This window comes from Lampetra fluviatilis, chromosome 35 (assembly GCF_964198595.1).
Source record: "Lampetra fluviatilis chromosome 35, kcLamFluv1.1, whole genome shotgun sequence".
NCBI lineage: Eukaryota > Metazoa > Chordata > Hyperoartia > Petromyzontiformes > Petromyzontidae > Lampetra > Lampetra fluviatilis.
In genome coordinates this window covers 1,818,855-1,837,046 of record NC_136309.1, presented here as the reverse complement: position 1 = coordinate 1,837,046, position 18,192 = coordinate 1,818,855, and the positions used below count along the sequence as shown (strand labels likewise).

At 49.5% G+C, this 18,192-nt stretch overlaps 1 protein-coding gene across 1 annotated transcript in view; it reads left to right on the top strand.

Moving 5' to 3' along the window:
- Positions 1-6,426: 6,426 nt before the first annotated feature.
- The window catches only part of LOC144944468 (periplakin-like), a 35,506-nt gene continuing 23,740 nt past the window's right edge, over positions 6,427-18,192 (top strand). Inside the window, exon 1 of the mRNA XM_078872633.1 lies at positions 6,427-6,789. Coding sequence (XP_078728759.1) covers positions 6,698-6,789 — 92 coding nt within the window. The 5' untranslated portion in view covers positions 6,427-6,697. The remainder of the gene's footprint in view (positions 6,790-18,192) is intronic.

Here is an 18,192-nt window from a genome sequence, read left to right as displayed (position 1 = left end):
TTGGTAAAATAGAAAAAAAATGTTTAGTTTCCATGTAGTAATTCTGTTGTATAATATTTTTCTTTCATACAATCTCTTTCTCTTTCCATTGCATCGCTGATGAAGAAAAAAATATTATATAAACAGTGCATCAAAAACATGTTCACCGCTAACAAAAATGCATTATAGTATTCACAAGCGAATAACTAATTGCAAATACAGTATTCAAATCACGAGTGTGGAAAAACTTTATACAAGTCCACTATTGTCCTTTCAAATAAATAAATAAACTCTGCGTACAATGCGTGTGATGTTACGCGTACAAAAGAGGCAGGTAAACGTTTCAGGCTTGTCACCAAAATGCTTTCCGCCCGGACGTCTGAATGCACGCCATGTAACCCACAAACGATACACACACGAGTCATTTCCATGCAGTTCATTGCATTGATTAGGTATAACCCTGTGAACCATGCGGCTCTTGACTCGGGTGCAACCGCAACAAAACAAAAACATGACCAAGAAACATCTCAAAGTGACTACACGCAACAGAAAAATCCTGGGAAAAAAACCAGCAACGTCTTCCAGAAAAAAACAACACCGAATTTTGGTTGGTGGCGGCGTGGTTGGGATCTGGAGGGCACTGAGTTACACAACGTTTTTAAACGACATCCGCACCCTGCCGCGCCTCTCAGCCAGTCCGACTGGTCTAGGCGTGGATATGGGTAAAGCAGAGCGAGGCTCACTCCACCTGCAAGCGAACATCGGCCAAGCCCGCACAAAACACATACCCACTCACCGTCAAGTCCACACCTCGAGGAATTGCAATGCACCTGCGGAGTCACTTGGCAGCATTCCTCTGCCGGCTGAGACATTTACAATGCTGTCATGAAGAGGGCTCAGCGAGGGGGTGTGAATTGTGTTCCATACAATGCAGCGGCGGAAAAAGAATAATCAGAGGATAGATGGTGAGAACAACCTCAAGGGGTTCCGTGGCCGCTATTGAACTACGGAAAGAAAGGAATGTGATACAATTTGGTTTGTCGAGCAATGGGAAGTTACAGCCTGTGCACCAAAAAAATCGATGATATTTCAATCCACGTTTGGTGTCTAAATGTGACCGCGTCTCAAGACGCTGAACGGGAACATTGGGGGTATAAGTATTAATATTAATATTTATTTTATCGAGAGGCGGTCGGTCATGGGCAGATGAAACAAGGCAGGTCTTGCGCCTGGACTTGAACAGGGCCACGGGAGGTCGATGGCACGGATGGCACGGGGGAATACAGTTCCGTGCACTCACCTCATGCACAACCTTTACAGCAGGTTGGTACTTTAGAGGATGTATCAGACAATGGAGATCAACAATGGCTTGCTAACACAGCACGCGTCCTCCAAATGAACTATCACCCGCAGAGGTCGTGCTGGTCGGTTCATTTTGTCTACCTACTGATTACTGATAATTGTTTTTTTACCCTTTTATCTGGCAACAAAACTGACACCTTTTTTTACAAGGAGTCATGTTTGCATAGACCACAATACCTGCAGTCATAATGCAAACAAAAAACATAACTCTGATAATGTGCACTGTCCTTGATGTTGATTGGTCCACACCCGAGACAGCTTTCCTTAGAGCCTAGTCTCACATGGGTTGGACCAGATGACGCCTTTTGGCGCCTTTTGGCGTCATCTGGTCCAACCCTTTTGGCGTCATCTGGTCCAACCCATGTGAGACTAGGCTCTAAGGAAAGCTGTCTCGGGTGTCGACCAATAAACATCAAGGACAGTGCACATTATCAGAGTTATGTTTTTTGTTTGCATTATGACTGCAGGTATTGTGGTCTATGCAAACATGACTCCTTGTAAAAAAAGTGTCAGTTTTGTTGCCAGATAGAAGGGTAAAAAAACAATTATCATATTTTTTACTGGCAAATGAGGTTCCAATAGTGTAACTACTGATTACTGTCTGGTAAAGTCACGTAGAAGAGAAATAATAAAATACAAACATAAAACAATAAACATTCTCACGACGTTTCAACTGCAATACAAGCGATTATCATCAGGTGTGAAATCCACAGCAAGAAAATTTGAAAAAAAGTGGCAACACGTCAAGGGGAGGCCTTCAACCGGAAGTGAATCTAGACAAATACATGGATGTTGAACTTATTTCGCACCGTATTAAAAGTGCGAAAATATATATAAATCATTATTGATGGGGTTATTTTTCCCTTCTAAATTACGTGGATCTGGGTGATTGATATCCGAGTTGAGAGGGCTGAGAGCGATGCTGGATCTCCAGCCATGAATGAAGCCAATCCCAACTCTGATTGCTAGGATTTGCAATCAACTCAGGTGATCGACCCCCCGTACAACTATTTCTTGTGCCCCCAATACCCAGCAGCCAATTCCCTGCGGCGACGATGCAGGGGCTCGAAAAGGGCGACGTTTCGTTGTCGTCACACCGTCAGCGACATCCCTCGGCACGATTGGGAATAAGATTGATGATTTTGTTTGCTTTTGAAACTTACAATTTTTTTTCCACCGGCAAATTTAGCGTCATTATTATTATTGGGCGACCAGCCCGTGAAGGGCGTTGGCGCTGGTGCATTTGTTGCGAGTGAGTCGCGCGCGTGTCTTCGTTTGCATGGTGCACAATCGAATGGGAGCTCGAGCCGCCGCCGCCGCCGCCACCGCCTTAGTTTACACATCGCAAAGGTGCGGCAGTCATTCAGCCGCACCCCTCCTCCTCTCCCCTCCTCCTCCTCCCCTCGTCGTCGTCTCTCGCTCAGGTGAGCAGAAGGGGCGGTGTCTCTATCTCTCTCAGTTTCCCATGACGATGGGTGGCCGTGACGAGGGTGCATGCGGTGGCAGCCTCAAAGCTCCCGAGTTGCGGTGTGGTGTCAAGATGCAATCAGAGTCAACGCAGGGCCCACGTTGTAATGTTTAAATGAACAGAGCTTTCGATGTAAAGCTTTCGTGACTGCAGGGATTCATCTTTTTGGTTCTTTAGGTAAAGTCACGTAGAAGGGAAATAATAAAATAATAAATATACGCTGCCAAGCGTGGTGGTGTTCATTCAGACGCTGTCTTTCCGACAGCCCTGTTCTTCACCTGATGACGGCTGCTTGCGTTGTGGCCGAAACGTCGTGAGAATTATTTTATTATGTTTTATTATTTTATTATTTCCCTTCTACGTGACTTTACCGAAAGAACCAAGAAGATGAACAGACCTTTGTTTTGGTGACAAGAACAACAATCAATGATTTTACAGCACATCCCCTTTTCATCGCCACTGTGGCTGGGAAGCACAACGTTAGCACGGTGTAAAAGCATCCTGCTTCAAGAAGAAACAGTCCCCACGGACAACATACAATGAGTGAATAAGTGTTTGATTAATAAAGCGTGTACGTGTGTTAAAAGCCACTTTTCTTGAAATCGTGAAGCAAAATGCCCTTGGCGGAAAAATGTTGACAGCGTGGAATTGGAATCGACACGTTGCAGCTTGCTCCGCGAAAAATCCACAAAAATGTACAGCTAATAAAACTAACTTTTGCTTGTTAGCATTTCATTGTTTTTCCTGCGCGAGTTTTCATGGTTGCGCTACGTCTCTCTCTGATGTGTGTTCAGGGTCGTTGTTCCATACTAACGTGACTTTTCTGTAAATGTGATAATGAGGATATGTATAATTTAACTCATCATCATCAGCCATGATCCATCTCTTAGATGTGACATTGTGTAGAGTCTATGTGAATACAAATGGTATTGCACTTTGTATTTATCCACGATCATATCAATGTGAATACAAATGGTATTGAACTTTGTATTTATCCACGATCATATCAATGTGAATTCAAATGGTATTGTACTTTGTATTTATCCACGATCATATCAATGTGAATTCAAATGGTATTGTACTTTGTATTTATCCACGATCATATCAATGTGAATTCAAATGGTATTGCACTTTGTATTTATCCACGATCATATCTATGTGAATATAAATGGTATTGCACTTGGTATTTATCCACGATCATATAAATGTGAATTCAAATGGTATTGCACTTTTTATTTATCCACGATCATATCAATGTGAATACAAATGGAATTGCACTTTGTATTTATCCACGATCATATCAATGGACCTAAAGCAGAGCGTGTTCAATCGGTGCACATCACCGTACGATGACGTGAATCGGAAACGTGAATACTGACAAACGAAATGGCGCAAAGGCTGGAAAGGGTGAAAATAATGACATTGATATCATATAAATACTGACATCCATGTTGTAGTCATGCGTAACATACGCACATCGCAACGTACGTTTATTTGTATGTTGTACGTAGCCAACCGTGCTAATCGGAGGTGCGGAGAAAGGCCAACAAACTAAACACAAAAAGCAGTTCTTAGTAGACTAGTTTGCCAATCTAAATGATGATTTAAAAATGCATCGCTCCGGTGGCATTCTGATATCGGAAGGAAGAGCGTTCCAGACGGCCACAGAAGCGCATCTGAAAGCGCGCGGTGCAGTCACCACCGCCTTTGTTCTAAAGCTGCTGTTGCTGCGAGGATGACGTCCCAAGTTCACGTGATGGTGGTTTACGCTCCTTGACTTGATTTTTGACTTACTAGACGGCAATTGGGGATTTCAATAACAATAATTATACATTAGCGAATGTATTTTCAAATATTGCAGTGTAATTTTTGCGTAAACATTTTTATAATGAGACGCATTCAATTCAGCAGATTAACCTTATTATTTTCCCCACAAACACAATGTGATTATAAACCGCCCAGCAACAGATATGATCAAACGTGCATACATATATTAGACACAAATTATTTGGTGATGAGTTTGTACAACTAACAAAATGAAAAACTCACATCCGTTAATAACAATGTCTTAAAAGCATAACCACGTAATCTAAAATATTAGCAGATCTAAAAGTTGTGTATCCACACTTTCAGTGTTTTTTTCAAATCCACGATTTAATCCATCTGCCAATGAATTGGCTCTATAGACCACCAAAATTAACCAGCTGCATTGTTTTCACGAAAGAAAACTCGCCCGGTTTTGATCTTCGCGGTCTCACCAGCAGTCGCACTTGTTGAGCAAATGCTTCCGGGCCACGATTATAATCGGCAAGATCACTCCATCTAAACGATGGGGGCCCTGTTCAACGCAAAAAAAACCCATTCATTGTTGTCCTTTAGCCGATGTGTTGGTGGCCCCAATGCTCTGTTTACCACTGCCCTTTAACAACCACGGACAGGTAATGTCATCAGGTGTGCTACACCTGCAGGAATGCACGCGTGCGTGTCACCATCATCCCCTCTCCTCTTTGGGGAGTCTCCCGGCATTTCTCAGGGAGGGTGGAGCAGGAGGAAGCAGGGAGAGACGGCGGTGTTGGGGGAGACATTGGGAGACGGGTGAGAGACAACGGGGAGAGACAAGAGGCATACGTGGGGAAGTTGGGAAACAACGTTTGGGGATAGGGGAACGCACCGGGAGACACGGAGAGAGACCGGTTTGTGGAGGACATGGGGATGCACAAGAAGACCGCGAAAGGATCGAGGAAGCGACGGGAAGACGGGCGGGGGGCATTGGGGGAGACATGGGGTAGTGGGGGAAAGGGGGATGCAGGAGGAGCTCGAGAGAGAGAGAATGGGGATGGAAGGAAACACGGGGGGAGAATGGGGATAGAGGGAGACACGGGGGGAGAATGGGGATGGAGGAAGACACGGGGGGAGAATGGGGATGGAGGGAGACACGGGGGGAGAATGGGGATGGAGGGAGACACGGGGGGAGAATGGGGATGGAGGGAGACACGGGGGGAGAATGGGGATGGAGGGAGACACGGGAGGAGAATGGGGATGGAGGGAGACACGGGGGGAGAATGGGGATGGAGGGAGACACGGGGGGAGAATGGGGATGGAGGGAGACACGGGGGGAGAATGGGGATGGAGGGAGACACGGGGGGAGAATGGGGATGGAGGGAGACACGGGGGGAGAATGGGGATGGAGGGAGACACGGGGGGAGAATGGGGATGGAGGAAGACACGGGAGGAGAATGGGGATGGAGGGAGACACGGGAGGAGAATGGGGATGGAGGGAGACACGGGAGGAGAATGGGGATGGAGGGAGACACGGGGGGAGAATGGGGATGGAGGGAGACACGGGGAGAGAATGGGGATGGAGAGAGACACGGGGGGAGAATGGGGATGGAGAGAGACACGGGGGGAGAGTGGGGATGGACACGGTCTGGGTGGGGGCGGGCAGCGATAGAGACGGAGAGAGCGGTGGGCGAGGGGTTGGGGGGGGGAGGTGAGACGGGCGGAGAGAGCCGCGGGCTCGTTGCGCGACTGCTCTCGGGGCCCGCCCAGGCAACCCCCCCACCTCCTCCTCCTCCCATCGGGCTGCGATGCGCCACTTAAAACGGGTGCGCCGCGTCCCACGGTGCGAGCAGATCTCTCTCCACGCCTTCACGGACACCACACACGCACCTGTTTCTCGTCCCCTTCACCTGTGAGCTACAGCACCGCTGCTCTGAGAGTCTCCGTCGCAGCAGCACCGCCACCATCATCCCAACCCCCGGCCACTTCTCTGCCCTGCGAGCATCCGAGCAAGGACTGCGGCTGAGCCGCGTCGAGTTTGGCGACGAGGAGGAGGAGTGAGAGGCGAGGCGCGAGGTCCTATCGGGACCGCCAGAGGACCCCGGCGCGATGTCCATGCTCAAGGGGCTGAAGCTCCCGCGGCGAGGGGACCGCGACTCGAGCACAGCCGCTGGGAAACCGCCCGTGGTGAAGATCAAGAAGTGAGTGGTCGTGGGGGTGGGGGTGGTGGTGGTGGGGGTGGTGGAAGCTGCAGGGGCACCCAGGTGAACGTGGGACGGTGACAACCCACGCGGCAACGTTGGCCCAACGTTGACCCAACGTTGCCGCGTTTAACTGGTGGTGCTGCACGCGCGCGCGTGTGTCTGTGTGTGCGTAAAAAAGTTGCTTTTTTAATGTTTATAAGCGGAGGCGCAAATACGTGGAGGAGGCCAATCGCCTGCTTAAGTTGTTCTCCACAGCGACGCCAGTGGTTACCTTGTGTGTGTGGTTGTGTGTGGGTTTCTTGTGTGGGTTTCTTGTGTGTGTGTGGTTGTGTGTGGGTTTCTTGTGTGGGTTTCTTGTGTGTGTGCTTGTCTTGTGTGTGATTGTGTTGTGTGTTGTCGAGTGTGTTTGGTTGCCTTGTGTGTGTGTGTTGTATGCGCGCGGGCGTTCACCTGCGTGTGTTGCATCGAACACCGGTGACGATGATGCGAGTGGGTCCTGGGCCTCCCCTAGGTCAACTCGGCTTTAAATGAGTACCTGGTAGCGGTGTGTAGTAAAACATCGCCACTGGGGAGACAAAGGCGACCGGGCGTGGTGCTCACCACCTCGTGTGCCGTGCCGACCTTCATAGGTGCTGCTCGCTGACAGCACTTGCCCCAAGTCAGTTACATCTATATGCAGTCGCTTGGGTGTGTTCACTGTGTGTGTGTGTGTCCCTATCGTGTTCACTGTGTGTGTGTGTCCCTATCTTGTTCACCTGTGTGTGTGTGTGTTTCCTTATCGTGTTCACCTGTGTGTGTGTGTGTATCCACCTACGCACGTGTCTGTGTTTTCATCCTGTGCGTGCACCTGCGCGTGCATGTTCACCTGCGCACGTACCTGCGCGTGCATGTTCACCTGGGCACGCACCTGCGCGTGCATGTTCACCTGCGCACGCACCTGCGCGTGCATGTAACTCTCTTTGTACTTGGGTGTGTCCACTCGTGTATGTTACCTGTGTCCTCACCTGTGCATGTCCCTGTGCGCGTACTTGCCCGTGTACCGGCACGCCTTTACCCGTCCGAACATGCTCGCGCTTACCTTGACGAGGCATCGTGCACACGCTCACCTGTACGCGTACCTACGTGCGTTTCTACCGGTGTGCGTGCAACTTTTTTTTTCTTCCTGTTTTGTTGTAAGTGTGCGCGTTCAGCTGACCACCTCCACCTGTGTCCGTCCACCTTGGGTGTGGCACAGGTGTTTCTGCACTGCGCACTTCCCCCAACCCTCTGCTGTGGGCGTTGTATATCGTTCGCTCGCAGACTCCTCGCTTGTGTGCGATGGTCGACGACGACGACGGCGATTGTTGTTGTTGTTGTTATTCGGTGGCAAAACGACGTTGACGCGGCGAGGATTTCAAGGCTCGGTGCAGCGTGTCGCGGTTGGAGCGCGATGGGTCCTCTGGGCGGCCATCCTCGCGCCGTTCGAATGCACAGGCAGCGAAACCAATAATTTGCGTGCGCGCGAACCAGACGTGGAACAGACGTGGAACAGACGTAGAACAGACGTAGAACAGACGTAGAACAGACGCGAACCAGACGTGGAACAGACGCGAACCAGACGCGAACCAGACGCGAACCAGACGCGGAACAGACGTGGAACAGACGTGGAACAGACGTGGAACAGACGTGGAACAGACGTAGAACAGACGCGAACCAGACGTGGAACAGACGTGGAACAGACGTGGAACAGACGTGGAACAGACGTGGAACAGACGCGGAACAGACGTGGAACAGACGTAGAACAGACGTGGAACAGACGTGGAACAGACGCGAACCAGACGCGGAACAGACGTGGAACGGACGAGTTTTCCGGAATTAAAACTAAAACGCGCGCTTGCGATGTCGATACCAAACGTCTGTCTGCACCCCTTCCGAGGAAAACGGAGAGCAGGCGACGTTTCGGGCAATGACCCGCCTTTGTCCAAACATCACCGTGAGGCATTGTCACCACAGGCAGGGGGCATGTTACGCGTTGCACTCAGGGCCGGTTAAAGATTCTGTGGCCCCCCTGGGCGACAGGGTACTGTGAGGCCCCCCCCCCTCCCCAGGAATATTTTCGAAAGGAAAACAAAGTTAACGAAAAATGACATGGTATTTTTACACGGCTAACAACAAATACAATTCGGCATTCACAAATTAAATAACTTTCCACTCCATCTCTGGAGGCCCTCTCCAGCTGGCGAAGACCCCCTGGGCTGGAGCCCCTAAAAGCCCCCACGTCTTACTCCGGCCCTAGTTGCACTTATAGATAGTCTGGGGGGCAGTGGCTCTTGACCTTTACTGCAACCTTGGACCCATCTGGTTCTCAGTCGTTAAACACTTGAGCATGTTAATAAACACGCAGGGTCCGATTTAAACAAAGTAAGTTGTACTTAACGTGCCGGTGCTCGATTTGTGTTTTCGATCATTTGACCTTCCAAAAATCACTCTGGCCGTGTCTCGCACAGCCCCAGAGAGGGCATCTCGCACTCTCAGTGGGAGGGGGGACGTGACGCGCCCCAGGCTAAGAGCCACTGGTTTAAGGGGCCTGGGCTCTCTCGTGAACGTTCAAGGCATCGCTAACTTGTGGGATGCCCGGGGAGCTGGAGGCACAGAGAGGGTGGAGTTGAAGGCAGTGGGGTGCGGTGGCCCAGCGGTTAGCGCTACGCTACGCTACGAACCCGGCGACCCGAGTTCGATTCCCGCTCACGGCCAACAACACCGGTGACGATTGTTTGAACCGGTCCTGGGCCTTCTCCTACGTCGACTCGGCCTCAAATGAGTACTTATGTAAACATCGCCACTAGGAAGACAAAGGCGGCCGGGCGTGTTGCTGGCCACCCACCCCATCGTGTGCCGTGCCGGCCTTCAGAAGTGCTCGCTAACAGCACTTGCCCCTACACTCTGTGAGAGGCCGTGCGGGGGAGCTTTGTCCGTGTTTGGCTGCATGGCACAGGTCGTGGTTAATGTGTGATGGGCGTGATGGGCGTGATGGGCTGGGACGTGAATTGTGATCCAGAATAACCAGTTTATTCCGTCCACACCTCGCAGCTCAGATGCTGGTTAAACTTTATCGTCTGTTTTCCTCATGCAAGGGCGTGACCACGCCTTCTAAAACTTTGTGTTTGTAGCATTTAAGGAGTCTTCAAGTGTGACTCGAATTTCGGCGGCTTTCCAGAGTTCGAGTTCGAGTCCTAGTCACGGGTGACGTCGGTGGCGAGCGATGCATCCGCTTGTCCCCCTTCACCAAACCCGCACTGACAAGTGTGGGGAAGTATGGTCATGCGGCCCCCGCGTGTGAAACATCACGGGGAAGCCTTCATCCAGCAGTGGCTTGCCAAACGGGGCCTGTATATCATCATCATTATTGTTGTTGTGAGCGTGCGTCGCGTAGCAACAAGACAGGCTGACATTTTCGTGGCCTATATTTTAACGAAGCACATTTTATTGAAATTCCACCGTTCAAAAAGTGGCTTACACCGCGACGTGCCCTTCCGGTGCAGGGAAGCGGTGTGCCCAATGCACTCGGAGGAAACCCCAGGAATTACGAGGGGATCGCACTCTAAGAGCCCCACAGGAACATGTGTAAGAATCTCTCGTGTTACTGCTGCCGTCCCCTGGCCACCTCGCAGCCCAAGATCGTCAACATCTGCCATGACCAGGAAGTCTCCCATCGAAATAACTCGCCACAACATTCAACCTCGGCTTGATGATAAGATTGGTCATGTTCCGGCTGGTACGGTCATTGTCTCCTCACCCGCTGGTGAAATGTCCCACAACTCGTGTCTGCATGATCTGCCCCGAAATACCTCCTCTGCTTCAGCTCTTTGAGGCAGAGGGGGTTCACCTTGCAGCGTATTACATTCCCCAACGCATTGCTATACGTGCTATTTCGACCACGTGTGGGTTGTGTCTTCCAACACTTTTGGCAAAATTCCGATGCCGCAGCGCTGTCACTCCCTTCCGTGATGGATTCCTCGAGGGCTCCGATGTTGCGCGCCGCGTTCGCAACAAATCGCCGCGTCTGCTCTCTCGCTCGACGAGCCCTTCGCACCCACGGCCACCGCACCGAGATGGCAGAGGCGCCGAGTGCGGCGCGCCATTTGTAAACCCCCTCGCGGCGAGCTACCGTCGAAGGCCCGTCGTGACCCTCCTTCGTTGACCCCCCCCCCCCCACCACTGACCCTGGTGACTGTTGGCATGTCACGGTGCCGTGATGGCGAGCCTGGCCTGTCCACGAATTAGAGACGGCGTATTGGGTAAGGACAAGACCATTCATTCACTAAATGGGTTGATGGCTGATGGACGAGATTGGTGATGGAATGGCAGCTAAAGGAGGGAACGAGCACATACGATACGTTTCGCCGTTGGTGTTGATTGTGATGGTGCAAATTGTAATCTTGTTGATGGTTCGTAATATTAACCCTCCCTATTACTTCCTTCCAAACTATCTCAGGGAGCTGTGTTGTCACTGAAAATACGCTCTCAAAAAATGAGGTTTTCTACTCGAGATCGCAGTTGTCACATTCCCTTCAACAAAATCGCCGGCAATGCATGAAGTCCATTCGAAACGGATCCACTTTCAGTTAGACTCGTAATGTCCACGATGCATTTTCTTTTGGTCCGCTCTTTTCTTGGTTTGTGGTTCTGGCCATTTTTTTTTCTCAACCCCTCCCAGTCCGGCCCCCCCCCTCACCCTTGCTCCCGTGTCCTTCACTCCGTGTCCTTCACGACTCCTTCGTGCCACGACAGCTCTGCTCCTCAGCCCCACCGCCGTCCTCACGACTCCTCCTCGCTCCCACAGCCTTGCAGATCCCCTGGGTCCAATGGGTGGCACGGGCCCTGGCACAAGGCATTAAATGCCCCCCCCCCCCCCCCATCGCCTCCTCATCCATGGCCCACCGCCTTGGACCCCTCTGGCCGCCTGCACACTTGATCACAACGCCACTGCCCGGAGTCCCGCCTGCTCTCTCTCCCCAGCTTCGCAGCTCCCGCTCTGCCTACCTCCTCCATCCCTCCCCGTGGCCTGCGCTGCAGACTCCGTCTCCCGCCGTGGCCTTGGGCTCCTCTGCCTCTCTCACAAAATCTCCCAAGCCGCCTCGTGGCCATTTTCACAATGTTCCCTTAATTTGTATTTACCGGCACGCATGTATACAAGTTAGGGTAATCCACCGCTTCATGTGTTGTGCAACTGGGCCTCCCTCCCTTCCTCCTTTGCATTCCGCAACCCACTTACTGCCACAAAATCCCATTAGACTGCCTTCCCCCGCTATGCCACTCGTTACTAATCACTTCTCTGGCAAACGGTGACAGAGCAACTTCCACACAACTCTCAAATTCATGACTCTGGCAATGCGGGAGTGTGACCGCCAGGTTGCGTGAGAGAGCCCAGTCTCCCAGTCTCTGCGTAAGAGTTGGTTTGGACACCGGGTGCAAAGGTGGAGGCAGGCCTTGTGTTTATCCACTGCTGGATGAAGACCGACTCTTCATCTCAAGAGGCAGGCCCTGTGGATTAGTCTCCAGTTTGTGGGTTACACAATACCAGTACTCACTGCCGTGTAAAGTGTTTAACGCCTAGATTAAAGTTTTATTCCCAGTGGCGAGTGATCTTTAAAACTTATTTTTATTTATTTTGCAATGAAAGGCCCACGAAGCTATGCATCTCTTTTTCAGAAGCACCCTGGTCACAAATGAGAGCTCAGCAAAGTGACTTATTACGTGGAAATTTATAGCAGCCAGATTCTCTGAAAAGCATGTTTCTAAATGTGGAGGGAAAACCCGGAGGACCCAGAGAAAAATCCACGCGACCACGGGGAGAGACACGCAAACTCCAAATACACAGCAGGCGTCAGGGTCGGGATCAAACCCACGACCTCCTGCATACCAGGCGAGGTAGTTAACATCTCATAGCCACCGTGATGATGATGATGATGAGAGAGAGAGACACGCAAACTCCAAATACACAGCAGGCGTCAGGGTCGGGATAAAACCCACGACCTCCTGCATACCAGGCGAGGTAGTTAACATCTCATAGCCACCGTGATGATGATGATGATGAGAGAGAGAGAGACACGCAAACTCCAAATACACAGCAGGCGTCAGGGTCGGGATAAAACCCACGACCTCCTGCATACCAGGCGAGGTAGTTAACATCTCATAGCCACCGTGGTTGGCTGCCTCCCCCTACCCACCACCCTCCTTCACCAACTCTCACCGGCCAGCATGGTCACGTATGGTCAAACAACTCCCGCATGACTGCAGTTCAGAGTGTGGGGCTGGGGGGGGCGGGAACTTCCGGCAGTGGACTGGCAAAAGCTGAAATGTGGGGATGTCGTTGAGCTGAAGATGGTCCACTGCCACGCCTCGAGGTAGAATGCAAGACAGCCACCGCCGCCGTGAGGACGTGAGATTAGAGAGCTCTGCTCACAACGCCAATTGCAGGAGCCGCCCCTCACGTGATTCCCGACTCTAAGCAGCAGCAGGAGCAGCACAACACGCCCTACCCTCGGGCCAGCTACAACAACAATGTGGAGCAGGAACTGTAGGACAGCGTCAACAGAAGCCCGATGTGCGTGATAGAAACGATCAAAGCTATTTCAATGTCCTGAAGTGTGAAGTCACACCCATCCCGAAACTTCATTAGATTTGGGGCGTTTGTATTTTGTCGGTTCTGTGGTAATTGTTGTTGCGTAATAGTTAAATGTCTATTTCTAAATCACGTAAGGGCCCACGGATTTATTTGGGAAACTATTGTAATTTGGCACGAAACTGTTGAGTGGATTTTTTTTAATGTACTTTTGTAAAAGTCTTTAGAAGCATTTACATGCAACAGCAATGCCACACAAACAAAACCACTCTTGCCGACTGCAAAACTTGGTTCGGCGATGACCGGCAAGTACAGCTGTTAGTGATGAATCGATTATTATAGATTATTATAGATTATCATTGATTATTATAGATGATATCATAGATTAATATTCTTTTGAATGGTGGGGAATTGATCGGCAACGTTTGTAAGTTTTGACGTCAAAGTTGGCGAGTGGCTGAGCCGGTGGACAACTTGGGACATAGCCTGATGGACATCACAAGTATCACCTCATTTAAGTACGAATCTGAATATCGTAATAGTGAATAGCGGTGAGCCCAGCTTGTAAAGCGCCACCGCACACGGCATTCGCTCGCTCTCCTAGACGAACAACGACTCGAAGCGTGAGCGGGTACCACAGACGAGCGAGAAGCCAGCCACGCCAACAATCGCCCAAGCTTTGCACTCCGTTATTGGACAAATAATGAGTTTTACATTCGAGGAGGAAACTGGAGCACCTGGAGAAAACCCCACTCGTGCGAGGGGGAAACACTCGATCCCATTCAGACGGAACAGGTGGAGTCCAAATGTTTGCTACACTGCCTTCTCCTGACAAGCCAGGGGTATGACACCTTTTATGTCAATGCCCCGATTAGCACGGCTTGGCTTCGTACGGTGCAAAATAAGTTCTACATACGTGCATACATACGTTGCACGTAATAGTTCAATAGTGGTAGCTACATTCACCGCGATGTTAACAAAAATGATCGATTTTGAAATCTGTTAACGACAAATGGAATCACCAGAGGGGTAAATCGTGGCAAATATGCTTACAAACGTGCCAGCTATGTTCCCCCCCCCCCCCCGCTTAAATGAAGGCGCTTTCAGTCTATCACAGCTGTTTTTGAAAATGTCCTCTACCTTGATCAGCAGATAACAGCGCCAGAAACTCACCAGATCAGATTGGGTACAGGGAGGTATGTCTGTTGGGGTCCTTGACGATATGTGTCGACTAAGCTGGCTGGGGACCATAGGAATGTGGAATTTCAAACCACGACCGGCATGTGAGATTATTCCTCGAAGTGATTCCTCGCCTCGTTGAGTTGTGTGTATTGACGGATGTGGTGTAAACACAGGTGGTGCGTCGGCCAGTCAGCTCAGTCAAGTCAACCCATGGCACCTGGGTCTGTCCTGTGACCACCTACCAGTGGGCGTTCGGCACTTCACGAGGCCCTAACCTGCACGTAGCCTGGCACAAGCGCCGTGGTGATGTCACCACTACTTAGTGGCGGTTGTTGTTGTTGGTATAAATGTTACTAGCTGGATTTGTCATGAACTCCTGCTATCAAAATACTTTAAAAAGACGAAAATTTTTACTTTGCCAGTGCTAATCTAAAACACGATAATGAACCACTGAACTCGTGATAGGTAGAAACGACTTTGTCAATCCACTGCTGGATGAAGGCCTCCCTAAGTCATGGCAGCTCACAGGGGCTCGTTTCACCATATTTCACCACGCTTGTCAGTGGGGGGTGGTTAGTAAGAAGAGGGCCTCCAAACCTGGTTCGGACATGACTCGCCATTATGGTTGAGGCATAGCCAGGAAGCAGGCTGGGGTCACCGGGTTCACTAACAAACTGGCACCTGAATACCCAAAGCCAGAATATCAATCCTCTATGGACAGCATATGCTGTCTTTTCAATTTTCTGATCACAAAAATGTTTCTTGGATGGGCAATAAATGAAATGGATATTGTTCTGCTCGCATATTAAAGAACATCTATCAACGACACAACCTGTTTTTCCGAGATTTGGGCAGCATTTGTCATCTCCCTGCCAAGGGGTAGATCAACCACAAATGTGGAATAAGTTTGGGCAGGTGCAGATGTGTGTGTGTGTTTAATGTACAGTCAATGTATTCCACAATGCTCGCTGCATATTTTGGCAGTGTCTTCTGCCAGCAAATGTAATTACAAAAGCGATCACCATCAATGTAAAACCAGAACCTGTATTTAAATACGGGCTAATTGTCCTTTTAGTGGGTTTTGTGAGAATTGGTTTTAATTTTCACGTCAAAACGTGTAGTTTAGGAAGCATTGAGGTTAGTTGAAGCCCACATTTTTGAAACCGCACTTTTTTTTTTCGTGAAGATTTTGTTTGGATGTATTTGGCACAGCCTTGGGCTAAAGAACCCAATTAACCCAGCCCAGCATACGACAGGTACTGAAATGCAGCAGCAATAGCACGGACACATTAATATCGCATGGAACATTGTGGAACACAACACCATTATCCGGCAATGCGTGAGCCCTGATGCAGTGCAGCGCTTTTGAATTATAACTCGTGGACATATTTGAGTTGAGTGACGTTTTTTCCCCGCCCCAAATCTTGGAAAGGTGTTTCAACATCGCGGTTTGCTGATGAGAACTCAAAAGTTCAAACCCGGTCACGGGTCGTCTCGTGCGTACGTTGAACTTGTTTTCCACCGCACGTGGCCGACCGCGCTAATCGGAGGTGCGAGGAACGACCCCACAGACTTATGCGAGCTAACGTAAGTCCGTGGGCCGGATTATGGAATGCCATTGAATATTTACGTCCGTGATAGAGTGGAGGTGGATTTAGCGAGTGGGTTGTGAACTCCAGTCCAGTATGCAAGCGTGGAGAACCTCATTGCCACCGGCGTTGTTAACAGCTGGCCGTGGAAAGACGACACGAAGACAATGCTGACACTCTTTCCCTAAATACATTTTATCATTCGATGCTGCTGGTATGTTATTACCACAGCATTACTGTATTACTAAAGCATTACGTTTCGCTTGGCACACTTCATGCTGCAAAGACAAAGATCCCCCGTATAGCCTCTTTACAGACTGTGCAGGCAAGTGCTGGTTGTCCAGCCACCTCATGAAGGCCAAGCGAGCGGGGAGCCAGCACCACGCCCGGCCACCTTTGTCTCTCCGTCGTTGACGTTCACAACACCACACCGATCATTCGTTTAGTCTCGTTGTATTAAAGCACACCGCACCCCCTTCTAAATAGTAACTTCCAGCTTCTGCGCTGGGGAGATGGGGCAGTGTTTTATCAGAGTGCCATGTATTTATATTTCCTCAATGGCTTTATAATAATAATGAACAAGAGTTTAGTGGAACATAGCGCACAAACATGAGATTTATAACGGCACGGCTGTGGTACTTCTCTCTTCCAACAACTCGGGCTTTGCCGCACAATTTGCCGTGGCTTTGGAATTGGCCCAACAACCCAACGGTGGAGCCTCTGACAACAGCCTTTTAAGACTCAAAAATGCTCAACGCATTCATCAATAACACTGTGGCCTTAGAACAAAATAAAGCATATACACAATGTATGTAATAGGCGACATTTTGGGTAATGGCCTGTCAGAAACGTCGCCTATATATTATTTAATATTTTTTTCCACAGCGTTATTGACGAATGTGAGGGTTTTTTTTTTTGATAACTACACTTTTGCACTGCAGCCAACGCAGCATCGCCAAACACTTTTTGTAACTTTGCGACTCTGAGGTTTTCACGGATCAAGAAAGGGTATAATGTGTGATACTGGCAGAAAGGTCCCACGATATAGCTGCTCACCACGATCTACAAATGCTCTGATGGTGCATTGTCTTTGTGCTGGTCGCCTTTTGGCGTTGTTCTCTGGTGTGACGCTGGTGGTGAGACTATGCCCTGAAGAAGGCTGCTGTCTCTGGGGTAGACCAATCAGTTTCAAAGACAATTCCATATATGGTTTCTATTTGGTGTTTGAACGTCTTTACACAACTGTTTTGTCAGAAGGGGTAAACCCTATTCTTATTAAATTTCGATTTAAAGCTTTCGTGACTGCAGGGATTCATCTTCTTGGTTCTTTCGGTAAAGTCACGTAGAATGGAAATAATAAAATAATAAAAATAAAACATCGTGAGAATTATTTTATTATGTTTTATTTTTTTTATTTTATTATTTCCATCCTATTCTTATTATTCATAATGTGTTAGTTATTATAATTACTTCCTGCACTGCAGTTGCATTATGATCGGGCTCCTTCACTACGCACAGCCTGCCTGTGTGACCCTGGAGTCATTCTTAGAACATTCCGTGCCACCACTCCCCTCGGCAGACACACCTACAGCTTCTTACAACAACTCCCATTGTGTGCGAACGTGTGGAGAGTTAAGGGTAATACATAATGAGGCTTCTCCTCCTCGCTGTCCCGGTCGAGAAACTGATTAAATCCCCATGAATTAAATCACGCTTTGTGTAAACACTTCAGCTGTATAATTATAATGATGAAGATGAATTACAATTCTTCTTCTACTGTCGTTTGTTTTCATGCCCTGAACCGGGCCGTCGGTTTGATCCCGATGCAGACGCCTGCTGCTGTATATTTCGACTTTGCGTGTCTCTCTCCCCGTGGTCGTGTGGATGTTTCTGCGGGTCCTCCGGTTTCTTCCTCCACACTGGCTGCTATAAATGTCCACGCGATGATAAGCCACATCGTTGAGTTATCATTTATGGGCAGGTCGCTTCTGAAAAAGAGCTATGTGGCTCAGTGGACTTTACCTG